Genomic DNA, 22,842 nt, shown 5'->3' with positions numbered 1-22,842 from the left:
AGTATTTTAATGTTAAAAAATTGGCCTCCATTCACTCCCATTGTAAGTGCCTCACTGTAACGTTGATTTTTTCTTTTTTTTTTTTTTTTTAAGAAAAGGAGGAACGCTTTTGATTGAGCATAACTTGTATTGAACCCAGAACATTCCTTTAAGTCAATGGATTTTTAAGAAAGTAAGTTCAAGGAACTTAGATGTTTGATTTATGAGCCCAAAACCTGACATTTCAAGTAATGTTCAGTTGAGACAACTTGATTTTTCCAGTAATGACAACATTAGAGTTTACATTGTATTTCTGTGTTGAAAGTAATGTAATTAATGCTCAATTTATTAAATTAAATTACTAAAATATTTTATTAAAGACAACTTGACCCCCTGTTCTTAAGCTAAACTTTTTGGTTTGTTTTGCATTTATAAGGTGGTATTCAAGTTTATTTAACAATATTAAGACAGTAATTGTGACTAATTAATACTGTCTTTACTGATTTTGTATTAAAGACAACTTGACCCCCTGCTCTAAAGTTAATGTTTACCTACACAAGTTGCTGGATTGGTTTGCACTTATTAGGTGGTATTTTAAGTTTATTGAACTATATTAAGACAGTAATTATTAGCACTGGTTTTACTAAATTGTTACTAATAAACTGCGCTAATTAACTTCTTCTTCAAGTGCTGTATCCAGTGACGTTGGCGACCATGTAATGCCACTGCTTCCTATCCTTTGCCAGTTGCAGAAGCTTGATCTTATTCATGCCTGTCAAGTTTGTAATATTCTGAAGAAATGTTGTTCTCTGCCGCCCTCTGTCTCTCTTTCCCTCAATCTGTCCAGTTAAAAATAAATACTCCAGACCTTCTTTCCTCACACAATGGCCCAAAAGCTCAAGCTGTTGTTTCTGGATCTTCCTGAGTAGCACCCTTTGACTGTCTGCTCTGTCTCATTTGTGGTATGACTTGTCCAAGGAATATGTAACATACGTCTGAGGAACCACATTTCTGTTGCATGTAATCGATCTTCCATCACTTGTTAATGAACTACTGCTAATTAACTAATTTGCAAATAATAATAATAATAATAATAATAATAATAATAATAATAGTAATAATATTTTTTTAGTAACTTATTAGTACAGATTTGAAAGACCAATAATATACAGCATTAAATACTGGCTTTATATTGTTTAGTAAACATGAAATTTGATCTCTGAAACAGAGCATTATTTTCTACCAAAAAATGAGACATTCAATAAGTTATCAATTTTGGCCTTACTATACAGTCAGTTAATTATAATTTATTCATTCTTAACTACTGCATTATTGTGGACCCTTAAAATAAAGCGTTACACTTATTTTTTTAATTATAGGGTCTTGTTGTGTGCATATCCAGTCATGTTCAAGGAATTCCTGGTTGCTTTGTTAAAACTGTCACCTGTGTCTGCATTCCTATTTGGTTTAAACCAAACATTTATCTCACCACACTGAGAAGTAAGTGTACTGTGGGAATGACAGAATTATATCTATCATTATTTGAACCAAAGTACCTTTTTTTGAGAGGAACTGTGGTTATGCTTTAATCAACACTGGGAAGACGAAGCTAAAGTATTTCAACCTCAAACGAGACAAATGATTGAGTGAACACTATTTTCAGATTTATTGAAATCAAAGTTCTTAACTATTTAATCTGATGCTATCCTGTTTCTGGAATAAAATGTGCATGTTATCAGAATAATTGAGCACACCACAATGACTTAAGACTTATAGAGTACCACAAAACCTACAAAACACACCCAGTTTTATGATCGCATTTATTGATTGACTTTAAGCAATATAAAACTCAAACAACATACCAAATCAAATCACCAAATCCTCGTCTGGATATGTTTAACATTATAAGGTTTATATCTTAAACCTTGTTTTCAAGATTTATTTGTACACTTAGTCTTCTCTACAGATTATAGAATTCATTTCTGGTAATTAGAAGCAGTCTGAGGTTTGATATTGTTTGTGGTCAGAATCCATTTTTCCATGTTTTCTCTAAAGCTGATTAGTTGCTCACCAAATGGACACTGTTTAAGTACACCCTTCTCCACTTACATTTTTCCATTGCGATCAAAGGATTTGAAGGTGTATATTTGGCTTCTTTTCGATCAAGCAATATTTGAAAAGATTATAATTTCTTATGTTTTCACATGGTAACATTTATTAAACAAAACACATCTCTCCAGGGATGAAACAAATGATGCTGATAGCGTTGCTTGCAAGTTCTCTTGCGAGAGCATCTGGCGTTCCAGTGAGTTAGTCATTTAGATTAGCCTACTGTTTATCCAGTTGAAACTTGATTCTTAAGACATTTTGCAGGTAGACATAAAACTTCATAATAATGGTAATTCATTAATTTCCTTTAATTTTCTCGTTGAATTGGCTACTGCAAATTATTGGAACCCTGTGGTGCAGTTTTCTGTCAAATGTTTATGTAACTTAAATTATTTATTTATAATTAATCTTCTGTACCAACCTTTCCATAGCTCCCCCCAAATTCTGATTTGATAGAATCAGTGCCAAGGGGAGATATACCTGCCCAGGGAGCCTCAATGATACAGACCTCACCGTCTGGTTCTGAGGTAATGGTACAAGCACAACATGTACCAGTGCTTCAACAGTTCCAAACTGAATCTCACAGGCTGCCCACTGGTCCACAGCCACAGATAGCCGCTCTGGCCAATCCATGGGCTTCTCAAACCAACCCCAATGCTGGTCTGAATCCACTTCCTGCACAATTTCAGTACTTGCCCTATGCACAGCAACCCCAGGTAATAGAATTTTTGGTAACATTTTCTATCAAGCCCTTATTTCAAATGTGTTGTAAAGGCTTTATAAATGTATTATAATGCATTTGTAATGTCTCATGATACACCTTATAATATGTTATACATTTTCATAAATAATTGTAACCAGAATTATAATACATTATAATAATTACCTATATTTAGCCATACCTTAGGATATAATGCATTATAACATGACCAACATAAAATTGTATCCGCAGAAGTTAAAATGTATTAACCTTATTTGTATTATAATATGTTAGGAATACTTTAAGTAAAGTGACAAAAGTAATGTATTCTTATAAACATCCATTAGATAATTTTAAAAGGTTATACAACATTACAAGTCTTGTAAAAATGTGTAAAATACTAATGATATTTCATACATTTACAAGATTTATTATATATTTTGATTAGGCCTATGGCCTATGTTCCACTTACTGTAAATTACTCCCTGTTGGGAAAAATTACATTGTACATTTCTTAATGTCTCAAAATGTATTGTAGTCTGTGAAGTTTTATATAACTTCTGCTATATAAGTTTGAATTGCAATGCTACAAGTTTATACTATCTATATGTTAATATATGATCATATTATAAAGCCTTATGACTGTATACACAATGGTGCTTTTGCATGACAGCACTTATGCGATACCTAATATACAGTATATATTTCATTACAACTTTTGTGGAAAATATTGGATGTTGATTATATTACGTATAATGCATTATACTCTTTAAAGGTATATTGCTGAATCGATACAAGTTAAGCTCAATCGACAGAATAATATCGATTACCAAAAAATATTTTATTTTGACTTGCCCCTCTTTATAAAAAGCAAAAATCTGGGTTTCAGTGAGACACTTACAATGGAAGTGAATGGGGCCAATCAGTAAACATAAAAATACTTACTGTTTCAAAAGTATAGCCACAAGACATATACCATATGCGTTTTAACATGATTTTAGTGTGATAAAATTACTTAACCTTTTCTAGGTAAAATTATAGCCAATTTTACAACTTTGTTGCCATGACGATGTAATGTCAGCAAACCCAAAAACGACTGTAAAAACAACGATTTAAACAACTTAACAGCTTAAATAATGCACAAGTTTTAACATAAGAGTTAATGTAAGTGCTTTTATAAAATTATAAGCTTAACATTTCTGCCTTTAAACTGTCCAATGTTTTTTTTACCCCATTCACTTCCATTGTAAGTGCCTCACTGAAACCTCGATTTTTGCTTTTTTTTTATATTTTTCTTTTTTTTAAGAAAAGGACAGACGAGACAAAATAAATTTTTGTGGTAATCAACATATGCCACAAATGCTGTCGATTGAGCTTAACTTGTATTGAACCCGGAATATTCCTTTAAGCTATAACTATGAACAGGCTAAGTATTATAATGTATGATAACTGAGTTATAATTATTTATGAGAAGTAATAATATATCGTACTGTGTATTATAAGACATTATGAATGCATTATAATGCATTTATAATGCCTTTACAATGCATTATAAATATGGGCTTCAAAGAAATTGTTACTGAATTTTTTAATTCACAAACCACTTTTCTTAATAAGACACCCTGCTTTAACACTAATCAATTGTGCATTGTGCAACAAATGAAAGGGAGACAGAATAAAAGAAAAAAGAACAATCTGAGAAAGTGAGATTAATTAAATGTTAATTAAACTGAATGATTAAATAAATTAACTTTTTCCCCCTCAAAATTTATTTTTAGCTTTTCTACTATCCCATTTTTGGACCACCAAAAAAGAATTCAACAGTAAGAGTGCAGTTCCAACATTTAGGGAATAATAGGAGAAATATGCATGTGGTTGTGTTTGTAGTCAGCAATAAATACACCGCAGGAAGTGCTAACAGACTGTCTCAAGAGAAAACTTGTTCTGTCTGATTTGAGGTCCAAATGCAAACTTAATTAACTTGAGCTATATGACCCTCAAGCAAGCCTTTGCATTTAAAGGTTTGGTTTATTGTCAAAATATTTGGCTGTGAGAAATCGTCTTGTCTTTCTACTGTTAATCACATCTGAGGCATTTTGATTTATTTGACTAAACCTGATGAACCCAATATGATCAAACAAAGATCACAGACATAATATATTGCCTCACGTATTCAGAGAAAAGCAAGAGGCAAGAGCTGTACACACAATCTCTCACAGCAAATTGCCAACTTAACAAATTCAATATCCAACATTTTAAGCAGAGAAAGACAATATAGATTCAGTCCTCTGGCCCAGGGTCATCTACATAGTATTGATTTGTGCTTCACTTGTCAATTGCTTAAGATAACTTATAAGTTTGTTCTCAAGTGCTCAGTTCTCCTATAGAGTGCCTGTGTTCCAGCCTGCAACATCTCAGCAATATCCTGCTAATGCAGTTCCAGCACAACTCACTTCACGGCCTTCAAGGCCATTAACTGCACAAGCCAAACAACACAGACAAAATGCCCCACAACTGAATCCAAACCAGCCACAGCAGCAACAGGTAACAAAACTGACATTTTAGACAGAAGCAACTCAACTTTTAATTAGTTGTTGAATGTACTTAAAATATCATGATTTTTCTGTTCTGCAGGTTCCGTATTTTTACATGATCCCACAGATCCAACAACAAATGGTAAATGAATCCATTTTTAGTGCTATAAAATAAATAGAATATTTATTTCATAAATACATTTTTTGGTGATTCCTTGTGTATGTAATTTGTATGTTTTTTTAGACTGGAACATATGGTGGTTTGAGCTCTGAGGAACTTCAGGTAAAAGCTTTTAATATACAGTTGCAAAATTTTGAGACCACAAGTGAAATGGCTTTATTTTGATTTTTTTCTATCAATGTTGTTTCAGATTTTGGATCACAGTACCTTTGAAAAGCTGATTGTAAAATCTTTTTGATGTTAAATGAGGACAGCTTTTATTGCTGTTGTTATATCTTTGTTAAAATCTCTCTTTCTGTCACACACAGCATGTGGGGCACATGGGTCGTGTTGGTATGCACATGCCTGTGCTGAGAGGCAATGTTTTTCCTTTTGCTGCACCACAACCTGTTGTACCTGTTAGCTCATTACAACCAGCCAATACCTTCCACACCAATACCTTCCACGCCACTGGAATGGCCTACCCGGCCACTCCTGAGGTCCAGCCACCCAGTGTTGTTGCTTTGCCTGCCAGTGTGGATGCAGTACCCGCAACAGGTGGATCCCACCCAAATAATGGAATGATGACTAGTGAGATCACTAGTCCGCAGGACCGTGATCGAACACCATGTGATCAAGGCCAGTCTGCTGAAAACCCCTTACCCAACAATGGAGATTTGGTTTCTAGTCATGTAACGTCCATATCAGTGCACAAGCCAGTCTTGCCCACTGCCCAGCCAGATCCCCATCACAGTGATCCTAATCCAGTTCCCTCTTTATTCCCAACACCCGAGTACAAAGAGGCTTTTGTTCCCGAGACCCCACCAATACTTTCCGATACTATTGATGCCAACACTGATGTTCTTCCGTAAGACAAAATCTTTAATGTTTACATTGCAACATTTACACTACTTTGCATTTTGTATCATGATAATGTGCTGTTGGTTTATGGAATTTTTTTTTTTTTATATATATCTATAATGGCATTTGGGTACTTAACATGAAATACTGTTGGGAAGTTTATATGTTCTGTGGTGTGATATGCTATTCCATATAAACTATTTTAAACTGCATTTAGCTTATTATTGCATTTTATAATTGTTACTTTTATCATGCGTGCAGTCTTCATGACCTCAATCTAATTAAGTGACTGCATGAAATATGTGTAGTTTTTAAAATGAAAAAGGAAGAAGTCAAAAATAAATTAATCTTAAAAATGTAAAAGAGACCAGTTTGAAGACCTAAGATATACAATTTCCTTACACAATCATATACATTTTAACCTAAAATTTTTATAATATTTTTGTTTTGTTTGTTTGTTGCTTGTTATTTCTTTATCTCTTTTTTTACACAGAAAGACCTGATTTCATGTGGACTACTCTGTGTTAAACGATTCAAATATCAGATTCATTTAAACAATATTTCTGTCTTGTGTGCTGTGAGTGAACTATGTGTGTGGGCTTTATCATCTTTTCCTGACTTGTAATTAAATATAAAGTAATTACAGCCAGAGGCTCCTGTGTTGCATGTACCTGTCATCAAGTGACAGTGGTGTTAATAGTAGTGGAAAAATGTGCACTGATAGAAGCAGCTGCTCTTAAGCCATAGAAACAACAATTTGAAAAAGAATGAAAAAGATATATTAGAACACATAATAACCAATGCAGTATATTGCATTCTAATGGCCAGTAAGGCAATTGTAAATCACCTTAGAATGGACATATAGAGATGGAGATTAGGGAATCAATATTAAATAAACAAAGTTATTATGGAATGTAAGAGATTCAGAATTAGAGGCCAAGGAACAGTTGAGTGATAGTGATAATAGTTCTTGAATGCATAATACAGGAACTATTGAATGGAGGCAACAATGCATGTAGGCTGTCCAAAAATACAAAATGTTAAAAAAATTAAAAGTAAAAACAAAAACAAAAAAAGCAGTGGGTACAGGCTCACCAAAATGGGACAGTTAAAGACCGGAAAAACATAGCCTGGTCTGATGAATCTGGATTTCTGCAGAGGTACACAGATGCTAGGCCCACTGCAGCCTAAGCTTTCTGTTCTTGGCTGACAGAAGTGGAACCCGATGTGGTCTTCTGCTGTTGTAGCCCATCTGCCTCATGGTTCAATGTGTTGTGCATTCTGAGATGCTATTCTGCTCAATACAATTGTACAGGGCTGTGTTTCCCAAAAACGATTGATCTTAGCGGTTAAGAGCATTTTCTACGAGCAATTTTACGAACATTGTGTTTATCAGCATAGAAATCATAACAAGTTAATTAACAGTTAAGTTTAATTTTATTTACAGATCTGCTTCTGAGACAAAACCCGGCAGCATCAGATCTGTATTAATTCATCATATCTAACAATAATTCAGTGAAGACTTGGATACAACTGTGAAATGTACAGTATATGTGATAATTATACATAGTTGTTAAAAAGGTTTTCATTCACAGAATGCGACATCCACAACAGGCAATTAGGCAAAGAAATGTGTGATGCAGAAGTTTCCTTCAGGTTCAAAGCACGTTTAATTTTTTTTTGGGCAACATTAAGTGGTATATTTCCAAAAATATACTGTGATAAACCCTTTGGGCCTTTAATTTCATGAAAAAATTATTGGAACAAAATTAACTGGTTATAACTGGTTACCAGCATTTAAAAATAATGGTTTCACTTCAGAACAATTGAAAATCACTTTGTTCTGGTTTTCGGTTACATTATGCAAAAAATTTCGTTCGTTTTTCGTTTTCGTTCCTTGAACTGTTTTTAGTCCTTGGTGGAGGCCCTGTGTATGATCCTGCTAACTAAAGCATTCATTGAATATTACATGTTATCGCAACATAAGGACATGTTAAGAAGATGCGCTTTAGGGACATTCACAAATAAAGTGGAAGTCAGCTCTTTACTCCCAAAAGTGATAAGGTGCATGTGCGGATTTACACAACTTGTAGTGCTGGCGAGAGCTTTTGGGTGTCAGAAAGGAAGAAGAGACCAGGATAAGCGTCTGCCAAATGAATAAATGTAAATGTAGGATGATGAGCAAATATATACAATATATATATATATATACAACATATATACAGCAAGTTAATGATTTTTTTCTTCTCTCTATTATTAATATATACAGTTGTCTGCATCAAACATGCCACCATTTTATTGTTACCAACTTATCCAACTAGTCCACACAAATAACTTTATTTGTTTTCTAATTTATCTATTAATCCATTTTGACTATCTATTTTATGCATTTAATTATTATTATTATTATTATTATTATTATTATTATTATTAGACTTGTCTGCTAATATTTAAATAAATAAAACACATATATCCTGATATTTAATTCTCAGCATAAAGTGTAGCTATTGGTATTTATATTGTATGAAGAGTAATTTCGCGATTGTCTTGCAGGTGTCTGCATAAGTCTATGTGCTTACGATGCGAGCATTTTCAAGTACTACTTAAGTTACGATACTTTTGGGAAACGGTCTGCAAAGCTAAGATGAATCAGTTGGATTCTACGATCTGCTTAGGTTTACAAATGCTTTTATGAGGCCCAGAGTGTTTATCTGAGTTACCGTAGCCTTTCTGTCAGCTCGAATCAGTCTGGCCATTCTCCGTTGACCTCTTTAATAAACAAGGCATTTCTGTCCGCAGAACAGCCACTCACTGGAATGTTTTTTTTTTTTTTTTTTTGCCACCATTCTGAGTAAACTCTAGAGACTGTTGTGTGTAAAAATCCCAGGAGATAAGCACTTACAGAAATACTCAAACCAGCCTTTCTGGCACCAACAATCATGCCACGGTCGAAATCACCGAGATTACATTTTTTCCTCATTCTGATGGTTGATGTGAACATTAACTGAAGCTCCTGACCAGTATCTGCATGATTTTATGCATTGCACTGCTGCCACACGATTGGCTGATAATAGCATGAATAAGTAGGTGTACATCTGTTTCTAATAGTGCTCAGTGTGTATATAAAATATATATATACTGTATATATAGTGCAACAGTGCCACTTTTTTAAAAATGTTTTTAATTCTGATATTTATTATATATACAATATTATTTATGAATAGGCCAACTTTTTTTTTTTTTTTGCAAAGACCTTAGTCAGACAAAAAAACAAACAAACAAAAAAAAAACTTTAAGTTCATGCACTGTGAACAAGTGTGAACAGTACTGTCAGCTATAGAATGATTATGATTTCATCACCTGTGCCATAAATTTTATATAATGATTACATTTAATTAATTTGTACTGTACTGTCAAATACCTCTAATAAATCACGTCAAATGGAATATACTGTAATTACAATCACAGCTTACATTTTTCTTTGAGATAAGCAAAGATATATTCTTGCTTTGAAAGCACATTTTTGCCTTTTAAAACAGAACTTGGCTGGTCACCAAAGCCAATCAGATGCTGATGTGATGGCCTTTTTGTTTGCAAAGAGAATATAAGAAGTAGATCTTCGCAGCAGCATCTCACAGTCCTCCTCAACGATCCTGATCACACTCAAGAGTCTTAAACGAAGGTAAGGTCAAATTAATTTAACAAATGGATACATCAATAACTATCTATATGGTATGTGTTTTGTGTGTGTAGAAAGCTGTAGAACTGTGGTACTCAATAATGCTCTTGCAGATCTCCTTTCCTTCAAAGTGTAGTTTCATTTCTGCTAACACACCTGCCTGGAATCTCAAGTAAACCTAAAGACCTTCAGGGGTTCAGGTGTGTTTAATTAGAGCTGGAACTAAACTCTGGTGGAAAGCATATCTCCATGGATTGAATACATCTGCACTTTAGAGGTTACATAGAGGACATAGAAGGTTATATGGAGATTTACATAAAGGGGAAATGTGTGTTTTACAGAGTGTGTTGTACTTCAAATTTCATTTCAGACACTATCATTCAACATGAGATCCCTCATTTTGCTGGCATTTTTCATTGGAGCGGCCTACTGCGCCCCGGTACAGAATTGATTTGATAATTACTAATTTATGTCACATAAAAACAATGCCCAAGAGAATATGTAATGCATTATGTGATACCATTGTTGATGCTCCTGTCCTTTAAACCACAGCAAATGTTGTATTATGAGGTAGAGTATAAACCTGGCATGGCTCCACAGGTAAGTTTAATCTAATTTAATGTATAATTATAACATTGATATCTATCTATCTATCTATAGATAAAAATAAAATAAAAAAATACATTCAACAAAGGAACAGTGAATTAATAAATAATAATAATAATTAAAATAAAAACAGTCCATGCATACCCTGGTGATCAAACATACACTTTTGGCATTATGCTACAGAAACACTTTCATTGAATAACACATATGAGATATGTGCTTAAGAATTTGTATATTAAAGAAGACCTATTATTGCCCTTTTTACAAGATGTAATATAAGCCTCAGGTGTCCCCAGAATGTGTCTGTGAAGTTTCAGCTCAAAATACCCCACGGATCATTTATTATACCATGTTGTAAATGCATCTTTTTGGGTGGAATCAAAAACACGCTGTTTTCGTGTGTGTCTCTTTAAATGCAAATGAGCCTCTGCTCCCCTCCCCCTTTCCGGAAGAGGGTTGTGCCTTTACAGCTCATGCTTCGGATACTACAGCAACAACAAATCAGACTACAGTCTGTGCAGATGTGCTGGCCTTTGCAGTAAACATTCCACTTTTAGTACAACTCCCTTATGTTCACAGAAAACGTACATAGTTTTCAAAAATACAATCACCTTACTGTATTGTGCATAATAAAGGTGCGGTTATGAATTATACAGACAGTAAGCATGAAAATAATGACATAGCTCTGGTCTCCGTGAATACAATCAGAGACAATGGTAACTTTAGCTGCATTAGCCGTGGAATCAGCTAACAAGCACATTCAGAAAGGCAATTTGCAAACATTCACAAAATATAAAGTGCGATACTTACATCTTCAGGATAGAAAGCTGGAACATGAATTTTGATATGTTTTGGGGCACATTTGCTTCAAAAACAAAACTTGTCCACTGCGTCTTCAGTGGCTCTGATGCCGGGAGTACATGAAGACTTTTATGTTCACTTTTACAGCCAACAGCAGAACACTTATGACGCTTTCGAAGCTGAGACATTATTCGTCTCACCTTAGCTGCTCCAGCGCGGAAAAAAATGGCGGACTGTGTGTAGATCACTCAGGGGAGGATCTATGATAATAGGGTGGAGTCCGTCACCAGTCGTGGGCGAGGCCCGCTCTACGTCACGTTAGAGCAGAAATGAAAACCAATCGCTTTGAGACACAATTTTAGATTAATAGAAATATAAGAAAGAGGAGTGGGTGGACTTTTAACATTGTAAGGTGGTTGTGTACACACACTGCCGACTCACATTTATGTTCAAACACCATGTAAAAGTAAATTTTGAATAATAGGTCCTCTTTAAGTATGTGTTAGAAGAATGTATTGTTTAAGATGTGTGTGTATGTGTGATGATCTGAAGGCTCTCCCTGCCGCACCTGCTGCAGCTAGACAGCACTCTGAAGTGGAGATTGTAAGTGTAATGTGACACATTATGCACTTTTAACACAACTTTAAAATACTCTTACATAGATTAAATATATTTTCCTTTCTTTCAAACTTTCTCAATCTCCTTTTTCCAGCTTTTGGCAGCTCAACAGGCTGCAGCTGGAGCTCCCGTAAGTTTCAAATAATTTTAATGTCTTTTCATAGGACACACACTACCATGTGTTAGTTTAACATGTATTCAGTCCTTACTCAATATGTATTTAATTCCCTGTAGGCTCAACCCGTCCGTGGCTTCATTAAACATGAGATTCCCCAGCCCCCAGGCAGAGAAAGTATTGAAGTTGTAAGTTTGTGTCAACTTTTTGAACATGAAATATAAACTAAATTAAATGTGGAACTACTGTTACATAAAATCAGAGTGTCCAAAAATGCCTTCTTTTCTCTGTAATAATAATTTTTTTTCTTCCTCTGTTCTCCAGCTATATCCCTTTGACTTTAACCAAGCTGTCCCAGCTGCCCCTGCTGCTCCAGCTGTCCCAGTGGCTCCCGCTTTACCTGCTGCCCCGGTAAAGTCTATACTGAAAATTTGTGATAATATACATCACAATACAAATATAATATAAGGCTATATATAAGTTGTTGTATTGTTTCAGGCTGCTGTTCCAAAGGATGATGATGATGATGAACAAGATGACTAAATCAGGTTTGTTATGCTTGCCATAACTTTAAATAATTATAATTAATTACAGTATCATCCAAATAATTCTTACTGACATAACCATCATAATATGGTAATCATACAGTTTATTTGATTTAACAGTATCTGCTATATAAAATGAGAAAAATACTTAATACGGGCATAATATGATTCGATATGGTGCAGTTTTCAGCAATGTATTGAAATCTGTCTTTTTAGGGTTTTTTCCCCACTATGATTTTGAGTTTATTCCTTGTGTGCACTTTGAGCACTTTGAGTGTAATGTCAGAAAAGTGCTATATAAATGTAACGTTCATTCATTCATTCATTTATTGTTGTTGTCCAATATTTATAATAGATGCATAATAATACTGTAATAATACACAATGATAACAATTATTATTATTACGAAACTATTATTATATAAAACATAAATTACTGAATCAAAACCTTTTCTAAAGATAATGAAACATACTTTTGACATTTAAAATGTCTTGAAATTTTCTCTTATCTCATAGATAAATGGATAAGCTGACCACCCCTGCCTGACAGACAATGAAGCTGCTTGTAGTGTTTAGGAAACTTGCTGCTTAAATTCTTTTCTCCATTTAAAACAGTGATTATGAATCACATGGTGCTGTTTCAGTGGCTTGATGCATGAGAGACAAACAGAATTCATAAGCTTTATTGCAAACATGTTTTTAAGGTTGATTTATAATAAACAGAACAATCAATTCCTTGTGTCATTGTGTATTATTTCTTTCTTAAATTATTTTGTTAAACAATCTTTATGCTGTTAATGAACATAAATTCTTAAACAATTCCTAGTTTGGCTGATTCAATTAAATGTCACCCCATTAAGCCATCTTCAGAGCCTGTCTAAATCACCTCATACAGTTTTTTTTTTTTTTTTACAACTTTCTTGTTGTTTTAAAACAAACTTACTTCCCATTTCTAATAGTACAGTGACTACATTTTGTAACTCGTGGCGCTGCAAAACATACAGTAGGTTACTGATATCAGCAGTTTCCCCAGCTGTCATCATTATAATAATACCTGTGAGACAGACAATGTCTGACTACAGGTCATTTTCTCAATAACCATCTTTCTCCATCTGTGAGGTCATAATAAAATCTAGCCTTAGAGGGATTGGCTAACTGCTAATCCTGGGACCAAATAAAAGCATGAACTTGCTCTTATACCAATCCAATTCATAACCCAGAGCTACCGACTCTACCCGAAGTCAAGGTAAGAAAGTCATTTTCCTGCTTTGCAAGTACAAACTAGTTCTGTTTCAGAAATAAAACAGAAAGGAAATAGAGGAAATAATTTTGACATTCATCCATTTTGTCAGTCTTAGCTCACATCGCTGATTCCATAATCATGTGGACGTCGATTCTTTGCCTTCTTCTGGCTGGTGCAGTGTCTGCAGCACCAGTAAGTGCACACTCTTTACTTAAAGGAATAGTTCACCCAGAAATGACATCCAAACCCGAATTACTTCCTTTCTTATGCAGAATACAAAAGGATTTTTTTAAATGAATATCACAGCCTGTCTTCTTAACACAATGGCAGTGGATAGTGCCTTACTTTAAAGCTTAAAAAGGATCCAGAAGTGTCATAAAAGTAGTCCATGCGAATCATGCATCATATTCTAAGCTTAAGTCAAAACCTATTAAGGCATATAATAGGTTTTGTTGAGAAACAAACCAAAAAATGCAATTTTTCAGCAAAAAATTTTTTTTACCTTCATTGCACGTTCATAAGCATATCATCGTGAACAGCTTCTCACATGCACCAATGAGCGCGCAATGGATGTCAAGATTTTTCTGTCAAAAATGACTTGTTTATCACATGCCTTCAGATTATGTTTCTAGGAGTGTTGGTTATTCATGTTTTTGAGACGTTACAGACATTACATCAGAAATTATCATAATTAATTCTGATTCAAAGTAATGGCCAGCATCATCCAATAATTGCCAACCATGTTAAAATAAAATTATACATAAAAAATCTGAATCTATGTACTAAATACCATTGTCCATGTCTGCAAAACATGTTGAGTGGTCCAAACATCATCTACAGCCTTAAACTGAACTTTTGGTTGGATTTTAGGATTGAATACACTTATTTGCATAGAGAGCTATAGGATGCTCCCTTGCTCCCTATTTAGTGAATGACTTAACTTCCAGTGTGCTGTCTGTCTACACTGATCTCAGAACAGTTCGAAGTGCACCTTATTTTCATCCTAATTCCATATAGAGCCTCATTATTAGCCTCACAAAGCAACATTATTCAGCTTTTGGATGAACCCACTGATTCTCATTGCGATAATGCACAGTAAATACAGGATTTCTAAGAAAAAAATGCGCTAAAGCACACATTAGTGTACATTGTGTTTAGCAGTTTCACGATAAATCACTCAAATTTAATAAATGGCACATTGGATGAAACTTGAGGCTCTAATCTTTTGACTCAAACAGGTTTAAATGTAAAAACTTTATTAGGTTTCTTACCAGATGATGTTTTGTTGGCATATCTCACAAAGACAAACTCCACTGTGATGTTGTTTGGTCACATGACTCCTTCATGTGTTTAACCGTTTACTGACAGCCCAGAGTCACCTGAATTGAGATCAGTCAGTTTAAATTAATTTAAATTATGCACTGCGTATAGTAAACCCAAAATACAATGTCCACGCATGTGTACGTGGGGCGCACAGGGTTAAAGAGAGAAGATCCTTTTAAGATACTTTTGAGAAGGCTTTTAAGACTTTTGGGTCTTTTTCAAGCTTTAAAGTAAGGAATTATCCGTTGCCATTTTATTGAAGAGACAAACCAAACATCTGTGTTACACATAAGAAAGTAAGTCATACAGGTTTGGAATAACATGAGGGTGAGTAAATTATGACTGAATTTTCCTTTTTGGAGTGAACTATTCCTTAAACATTAAACCCTTGTGTAAACATATCTCTGTAGTTATTAAGGGTGTTTTCACACCTGGCTCGTCTGGAGCATTTCAGAACCTGGTGCATTTGGGTCCATTTTGGTATATATGAACACGGCAATCGCTCCCAGATCCTCATCAAAACAATCGGTCCGAGACCACCTGGCCGAGGTTGTCTACGTCCGATTGTAAACAAACTCTGGAGTGGTTCACTTGTGGTGAGAATGCAATCCGACCCAACAGAAAATCGAACCAACCAATATTCCTATAATAACTATATATTAGCATACCTAGTGGATCTTTAAAAAAGAACTCTGTAGCACAGGGCATCAGTGTAATTAATTAAAAAACGAGGATTTAACCTTCCTTACAAAATTGAAACTTTATAGGTGACTATATTAGATATAATTTCATGTTTAATAAAGGTGTTATTTAATCATTCCTTAGGTAATTTTTGTATGAGCACTTATTTTTGTTGTATAGTGGCAGAACAGACAAAGGTAGCAACTTTCTGGAAGATAGAAAACAAGAAAGAAAACTTTGTAGAAGAAATGTGACTTTTATTAACACAATTTTGGTTTGTTTTGAAATGTTACCTTGTGAAAAATCGAACCAACTGAGGAGAAAATGCAACATTGTAACAATTTTATTTCTTGTTTCAGCACAAATCAAACAAGCTACAAAAAAAAAAAAAAAAAGAAAAAAGAAAAAATGCCCTAAAAAATGTTTTATGTGCCTGGATTTCCCTGTTGCTGAAACTGATGTGTGCGTGTGTGTGTTTGTGTGTGTGTGTGTGTGTGTTGAAATCTCTCTCCAGCTTTCACCATTTCTCAATTATCTCCCTCATTATGGCGGCCCAGGGCAGGTGGGGCAAACCGCACACGAACATTCTAGTCTATTCTATATCCCTAAACTGCATAACATTCCCCAGAATCTCTTGCTTTAACCATAATCAACACACTGCGCCCAGACTTATGATAAATATAGCTCTGTAATATATTACACTCTATGATGACATGCTTCTCAGTGACATATGTTTGTATGAAATATAGGTTTAACTGACTATCAATTCAAATAGCAAATCCTGAGGTTGCTACAGAACAGTTTTGAACTTTGTCATTATAACTAAACATGTTCTTTTTTGAGGCACCCAGTAAAATTAACTATAACTCTTTTCATGTGATTTGAAGGGGACTAATGGTGTCTTCCCTGGCATGCCAGCTCAGCCACATCCTGGTCTGAATGCTCCAGTCAGCATGGAAATTGTACGAGCTATTTTTGCTGTTTGTAAATACCTTAAATATAATCCTTCACATCCTTATTAAGTTTTGGTGTATATCCACGTAAAGTATTCTTTTTTGTCAGATTTTCCCTCAGAGATTCCCAAATAAACCAGCAGGGGGACCAGCTGGCACACCGGTGAGTCAGTTTTGCAATACACAAACCTTTCCTAACACATTTCAGGAATACATAGATGAGTTTAAACAATTTATATCAATTAGTTTGGACACCAAAAGACCTAGAACATGATTATTACCCTATACACTGTGGCTTGACAAGAGTATCTCTCTCTGTTTTCAGACATTCCCTACACAAGCTTTCATTAAGTACTCTCTCCCGAAAGCCCCGGGCCGAAAAAGTGTGGAAATTGTGAGTGCATATACAGAGAGGCAAAGTTTTAGAACTAGCTCTGACTTCACAAGAGATGTTTAAGTGTATGCTGTTTAAAAATAATCCTACATAGTTTTGGTGTTTGCTTTTTTAATAGTTTCTGGTAATGCCTGATTAGAAATGATTACAGAAATAAACAGCATAGCTCGTCCCCTCTGAAATTAAAATTCAGTAAAAGGTGGTTTTGTTTTTCTTTGTCCTCATTTAAGTTTTACCCCTATGACTTCTCTCAGCACCAGGTACAGTAATGATTCTTTTCTCATCAAGTAGCTGATACTTGTTTTATTCTAAGAGTACAAATTGTTACTTTAAAGGAATAGTTCATTCAAACATGAAAATTTGCTAAGTATTTACACACCCTACTGTTTTTCGAAGACTTTCTTCTGTGGAACACACTCTTTTTTTATGGCAGACTGTCTAAGCCGCTCTTTTACCATACAATGTAAGTGAATGGTGACCACCAAGCAGAGGTGGAAAGTAACGAATTACAACTACTCCCATTACAGTACTTGAGTAAATGTTTTCACATTTTTCAACTTTTTTAAAGTATAAATAAATAATACTAATTTTACTTTTCCTTGAGTTGATTAAAAATGAAGTATTCAACTTCGCTACAATTATTTTTCACTACAATTACAAAGTACAAAAAAATTATATTTCAGAATTTTTGGGAAGAAGAAACTTATAAGCGCTAAATCTGTTTATAAACTACAACGCACTGTGCGCGGCACGACGGAAGCCCACAGGGCACAGTCCTGAGCACAGCAGCTTGCATAAACTGGTGTCCTCTCTTCTCTAGCTTCTCCAATACTTTCTGCCCTGTCACTATACAAGAACTGTAATACTGTGATTTTCTGCATATTTCATTTTATTCTGGAAAGGAGCTGTTCATTCAGGTACAAGGGAACCATCTGAACACATTTAACCACTGATCAAACTTCACTTGTTTTTAAGATAGGCGATGTTTTAACTGTGTCAAACATTAACACAATGTAGTTTTACATATATGTGGGGATATCTTGTTTACTTGCTACTATATGTCTAAAACAAACTTTTTAAATACCTTAGAAAGATACAATGCCAATAGTGTTGGAAATTAACGGGGACTCGGAGCACAAATGCCACCGAAATTTACAAAAATATCCTGACATTCAAAATATGGGGGCAAAAAATGCCATCGCAATAAGTTCCCGTGTTTTATTAATAATATCTGATATAGTTATAATTACATAAATTGCGATCTTCTTTTGACATTTCACTGAATTCTATTGTTTTCCCGCCGTCTGGTTCCTCGCACCATCGTGCACACAGACGGGCTATCTGCTTCTATCAATCCGCATCAGTTCGGTATTGTACTCCTGCATTAAATTCTGAAACTGTTCGCCCCTCTTGTTCAAAATAAACTGTCCTAGCGGGTAACACTCTCGCTCATGGTGCTGTACTGTACTTACCTTCCCTGTTTCACCTGCTAGAGGCCAAAAGTGCACAAGGGATGGATGTTATATAAAGAAGGTATGAGAAATCACAAAACATAATGTAACCAAATGCTACAATTTACTTAATAATAATATCTCAATATGTTAAATAACCATCATTTTAATTAAGACTTTATTATTACAACTGTAATACAATAATACATATACAGAACAGCCACCTTTAGTGTTTGAATCAATCGTACCTCTCACTAAACATTGTGTGAAATTTTTATTTTTGCCTTATTTTATTCAGTTGACATGTAGAAGTTGATAACAGTTTGCTTAATAATCTCATCCCATATCTGGATAATTGCTGCAATATCACAGAGGATACATTTCCTCTATGATATTGCATTATATTTGTTTTGTACAGTATGATAACTTGACATACATATACCTGAAATAGGAATGTGTTTCAGTCACAATGCACATTATGTAGTTTAGAGATAAATTAGAGACATTTAGAATGTTACAAATTGCTATTTCTTTTTAAATAAATGTTGTATTCTTAAAAATTTCTGTTTGTCCAAGAATCCTTTTGCAGCAATGCAGGTCGTTGGCATTTAGAATCTGCTAGTTTAGGACCTGTGAGGAGTCTGTTTCTCAAACTAGAGACTGTGATTTACTTGTCTTTTTGTTGTGCATCTGGCCACCCACTTCCCTCTCTATCCAGGTTAGAGATTCTTTTTTCAAAACAGTAATGCATGGAATAGCCTTCATCTCTCAAAAACAAAAGACTTTAGGAGAAAATAGAATTTCAGGAGAAATGTGTTACTTTTGCCTATTTTTTCCTAACCAAGATTTGACTTGCAAGTGTAAAGCAACTTGTAAGAACTCAATACCTCAGCAAATGGGGGAAAAAACCTACTGTATTATGATTTCCGCATGGTAGCACAACCATTTTCAATTGTTCTAATAATAAGAAAATGTTCTTGAGTACCAAATTAGCACTTTAGAATGCTTTTGTAAGGAATAGGTGACACAGTATATGTTTGCCATCACGGGTAAGGAAAAAATGGAATAAATATCACTTAAAAAATAATTTAAAACTAATAATATTGGCAATTAATGATTTTGACAATATTTTTGATCAATTTAATGCATCCCTGTTGAAAGGAAGCATTAGTTTCTTTCAAGAACAAAAATGTCTTTGTGTTCTAAAAATGGAAGCGTATATACTATATATAATATAATTTTCATAAAGTAACTTGTAACGTAATTACTTGAGTTGTTTTTCGGCAAACTACTTATTTACTCTTATTTGAGTCATAATATTTATTTTTACTTCTACTTGTACTTAAAAAATAAAATAATAAAAAAGTACTCTTTCCACCACTGTCACCAAGGCAAGATTTTCAGTGAATTTTCTTTTCTAATTTAAGTCTGTTCCTCACACAAAGCTATTGAATGTCTTCAGAAGACTTGGAATATAGTGCAGAAGTCATACAGACTACATTTATACTGCTTTTATGGTGCCTTTTGTCCTATTTGGTCCTTGGAAGAAAGCAGCTCAGCTAATCTGCTAAACGTCTCCTTTTGTGTTCCATGAAAGAATGAAATCATTTTGGGTTTGGAACAACATGAGGGTGAGTAAATGATGACAAAATTGCAGTTTTTGTGTGAACTATCCCTTCAATTTCAGGACTTTCCAAATATTCCTCAGATACCACAACTTCCCAAATGTGTGTTCTTGAATTTGAAATTTAAACTTTACTTTAAATACATGAAAATATTATAATATTCTATGTTTCCAAATGTATAGATCTTCCCCTTTGAGTATATACCACAGACAGCACCTCAACAGCCACCCATGGTGAGACAATTATTCTTTGATACAAGATAAAGTAACATTTCTGGCTTCATAATTACACAGTAACTTCATCATGGTAAATGGCTTGACTATAAAGGGTACTTTGGGGAATTTGCTTTTAACATTGTAAGAAAACTGAGGTCTTTTATTGCACTTTTTACACTGACAGATGCCCCCGTTTCAGGATGCTCCTCCTCAACCCCAAGATCCACAGCAGCAAACCCAACAGGAGCAACAGGCTCAGACAGGACAGGTGTGTATGTGTTTAAAAGCTTTTAAATACATGTATCTTTTTTATGCACATGTGTGAGAAACTAAAAACACAACCGAACAGTAAAGCTCAGATTTGACAACATAATTACTCCTCCAGTGCAATAATTTGCCAGGATATATTTAACCAAAATGAGGACCTGTAAATCTTATTTGTCAGCAGATGTTTTGCAGAAACAGCATATTCTGGGTGCCACGCACTTGTTAATTATCTACACGCAATGCCACTATTTGAATAGCTAGAATTCACGAACAATGTTTGTACTCTTTCAGGTGTCTCAGGCTCAGCAGCCATGAAGACTGGTGAGATATTCCTGGTGTACCTCAATATTATTAATTAATTCTCATTTCAAACAGCAAGAAAACTGTTTTAATGATGTTTCAACATTGCTTGACATCACTTTTTTATTCTTGTTTAACATATGATTTATTTTGCCCACAGGGACACCTTGAAAAAGGGAAAGAAACATCAAACCACAAGAGAGTGACTGATACTAATTAGAATTAGTACATACTTTTGCTGGAGAAATAATACAAATAAGCAGATTTTTTCTTTAACATAAAATATTTAAAAAGATTAACTACCTTATAAAGAACCTTTTTAAACTTATATTGTTGCAAAGTACAGATAACAACATGCTGTTTTGGTCTTATCCTGATGTGAAAAAGACATTATTCAATATCAAAGCAAAATTTCTCATATAGGTCTAGTGTAAGTTGTGTTTCAGTTATGAAGTTGATTAAAAAACAAATAAATAAATAATATTAAAATAATAATAATAATATATTTTCTTATCTATTTCTTTTATCTATCCTCATGGGAGTTGTTATGACATAACAGATGACAAAAACTGTTATTTATATATCTATATACACTCACTTCGCACTTTATATGGAACACTATGGTCCTAATAAATTGCCCATCAGGGTCTTCTGCTGTTGTCTCAAGGCTTTTTTTTAGAAGCGACACTGCATATTTAGGTTTTCAGAGAATGCATTTTTAACATGTGAATTTTGTCTTACTATAGTGGCAGATTTTTTATAGTCAAAACAAATGAAATGAAGTGCTGAAGAAGTAATCTAAAGTATTTAGATTACATTACTGACCTTGAGTAATCTAACGGAATATGTTACAAATAAAATTTTATAGCATGTATTCTGTAATCTGTAGTGGAATACATTTTTAAAAGTATCCCTCGAACCCTGAGTGTATAAATACTTAAGTACATAAAATTCAATACGCACCTTCACAGATAATGACAGACTAAATACTGGATCAGTGACGTGCACAGACCTTACTAGGGACAGGGGCGGAAGGATAAAAAAGGGCACTGATTTTTTTTCATGATTTTTTAATAAGTAGTAATTATAAATACTTAATAATTAATTTCTTCGCTATTTGAGTATTTAACCATTTTCTTGTATATGCATACTGTACATATTTTTTTTTCCTTTATCAAAAATAATAGCCTATTCTGTTATATTTCTCACAAAAAGCACCATGGTATTACACTTGTTTATTAATTTATTTTCAGACATGGTCTGAGATAACCCCATGTTTTTGACATGTGTCATAGTAAAGCATGGTATTTTTTTAAAGTATCTTGGAGTACCATAACATTATCATGAAATATGAACACGATCAATCGTTCAATACCATGGCATTACACAGGTAACAGCACAGTTCCATTTTTTGTTATAGGGCTCTTATGTTTTTCTTGTCTTATCACTCTTTTCACTTTCTCTCATCTCTGCTCTCTCGCTTCATCCTGTCATCACTGCTGCTTCCACTCTGATCTCGTCATCACCTTTATATAACTGACACTTATATTACTTTCCCTTCACTGCTTTTAATATTCATATAATGTTATTTTCTGTATTCTCTCATTAATATTTCTAAATACATAGGACCTTAACCCAATAATATGGCGGAACCATGGCATGATGATGGTGTCAAGATGGTACC

At 34.2% G+C, this 22,842-nt stretch overlaps 3 protein-coding genes across 4 annotated transcripts; all 3 read left to right on the top strand.

Moving 5' to 3' along the window:
• The first annotated feature begins 2,618 nt into the window (after nt 1–2,618).
• Nucleotides 2,619–6,814, top strand: ambn (ameloblastin). The gene is made up of 5 exons (XM_051703619.1): nt 2,619–2,804; nt 5,165–5,332; nt 5,423–5,464; nt 5,567–5,605; nt 5,812–6,814. The coding sequence occupies exons 1-5, from the start codon at nt 2,619–2,621 to the stop codon at nt 6,352–6,354; spliced, it is 978 nt and encodes a 325-aa protein (XP_051559579.1). The 3' UTR covers nt 6,355–6,814.
• Nucleotides 6,815–9,938: 3,124 nt separating this feature from the next.
• scpp7 (secretory calcium-binding phosphoprotein 7) lies at nt 9,939–13,438 on the top strand. Its single transcript, XM_051703116.1, has 9 exons — nt 9,939–10,025; nt 10,393–10,461; nt 10,575–10,622; nt 11,982–12,032; nt 12,142–12,177; nt 12,282–12,350; nt 12,487–12,573; nt 12,661–12,710; nt 13,223–13,438. The coding sequence occupies exons 2-8, from the start codon at nt 10,408–10,410 to the stop codon at nt 12,703–12,705; spliced, it is 390 nt and encodes a 129-aa protein (XP_051559076.1). The 5' UTR covers nt 9,939–10,025; nt 10,393–10,407; the 3' UTR covers nt 12,706–12,710; nt 13,223–13,438.
• Nucleotides 13,439–13,571: 133 nt separating this feature from the next.
• Nucleotides 13,572–21,776, top strand: LOC127443993 (uncharacterized). 2 transcript variants are annotated; one of them, XM_051703114.1, is made up of 12 exons: nt 13,572–13,709; nt 13,826–13,952; nt 14,059–14,141; nt 16,468–16,515; nt 16,841–16,915; nt 17,016–17,069; nt 17,232–17,300; nt 17,531–17,560; nt 20,559–20,609; nt 20,776–20,859; nt 21,150–21,179; nt 21,319–21,776. In XM_051703114.1, exons 3-11 carry the CDS (start codon nt 14,088–14,090, stop codon nt 21,171–21,173), a joined length of 489 nt encoding a protein of 162 aa, XP_051559074.1. In that variant the 5' UTR covers nt 13,572–13,709; nt 13,826–13,952; nt 14,059–14,087; the 3' UTR covers nt 21,174–21,179; nt 21,319–21,776. The 2 variants fall into 2 exon arrangements, with proteins under 2 accessions (XP_051559074.1, XP_051559075.1); XM_051703115.1 differs by having other exon boundaries at nt 13,572–13,952; nt 14,065–14,141.
• The last annotated feature ends 1,066 nt before the right edge of the window (nt 21,777–22,842 follow it).

Source organism: Myxocyprinus asiaticus, chromosome 7 (assembly GCF_019703515.2).
Source record: "Myxocyprinus asiaticus isolate MX2 ecotype Aquarium Trade chromosome 7, UBuf_Myxa_2, whole genome shotgun sequence".
In the NCBI taxonomy this organism is placed as follows: Eukaryota; Metazoa; Chordata; class Actinopteri; order Cypriniformes; family Catostomidae; genus Myxocyprinus; species Myxocyprinus asiaticus.
The sequence above is the reverse complement of the archived record's forward strand: the minus strand, read 5'-3'. Positions and strand labels throughout refer to the sequence as shown.

Bases quoted from the DNA above. Each gene is read 5' to 3' on its own strand.
- LOC127443993 (XM_051703114.1), top strand. From the start codon at position 14,088: ATGTGGACGTCGATTCTTTGCCTTCTTCTGGCTGGTGCAGTGTCTGCA. The intron at 16,516-16,840 runs GTGGGGCAAACC...TGTGATTTGAAG, and splicing joins ATTATGGCGGCCCAGGGCAG to GGGACTAATGGTGTCTTCCC. The intron at 20,610-20,775 runs GTGAGACAATTA...TTACACTGACAG, and splicing joins CACCTCAACAGCCACCCATG to ATGCCCCCGTTTCAGGATGC.
- ambn (XM_051703619.1), top strand. From the start codon at position 2,619: ATGGTACAAGCACAACATGTACCAGTGCTTCAACAGTTCCAAACTGAA. The intron at 2,805-5,164 runs GTAATAGAATTT...TCAAGTGCTCAG, and splicing joins CCTATGCACAGCAACCCCAG to TTCTCCTATAGAGTGCCTGT. The intron at 5,606-5,811 runs GTAAAAGCTTTT...TGTCACACACAG, and splicing joins TGAGCTCTGAGGAACTTCAG to CATGTGGGGCACATGGGTCG.
- scpp7 (XM_051703116.1), top strand. From the start codon at position 10,408: ATGAGATCCCTCATTTTGCTGGCATTTTTCATTGGAGCGGCCTACTGC. The intron at 10,623-11,981 runs GTAAGTTTAATC...GATGATCTGAAG, and splicing joins AACCTGGCATGGCTCCACAG to GCTCTCCCTGCCGCACCTGC. The intron at 12,178-12,281 runs GTAAGTTTCAAA...AATTCCCTGTAG, and splicing joins AGGCTGCAGCTGGAGCTCCC to GCTCAACCCGTCCGTGGCTT.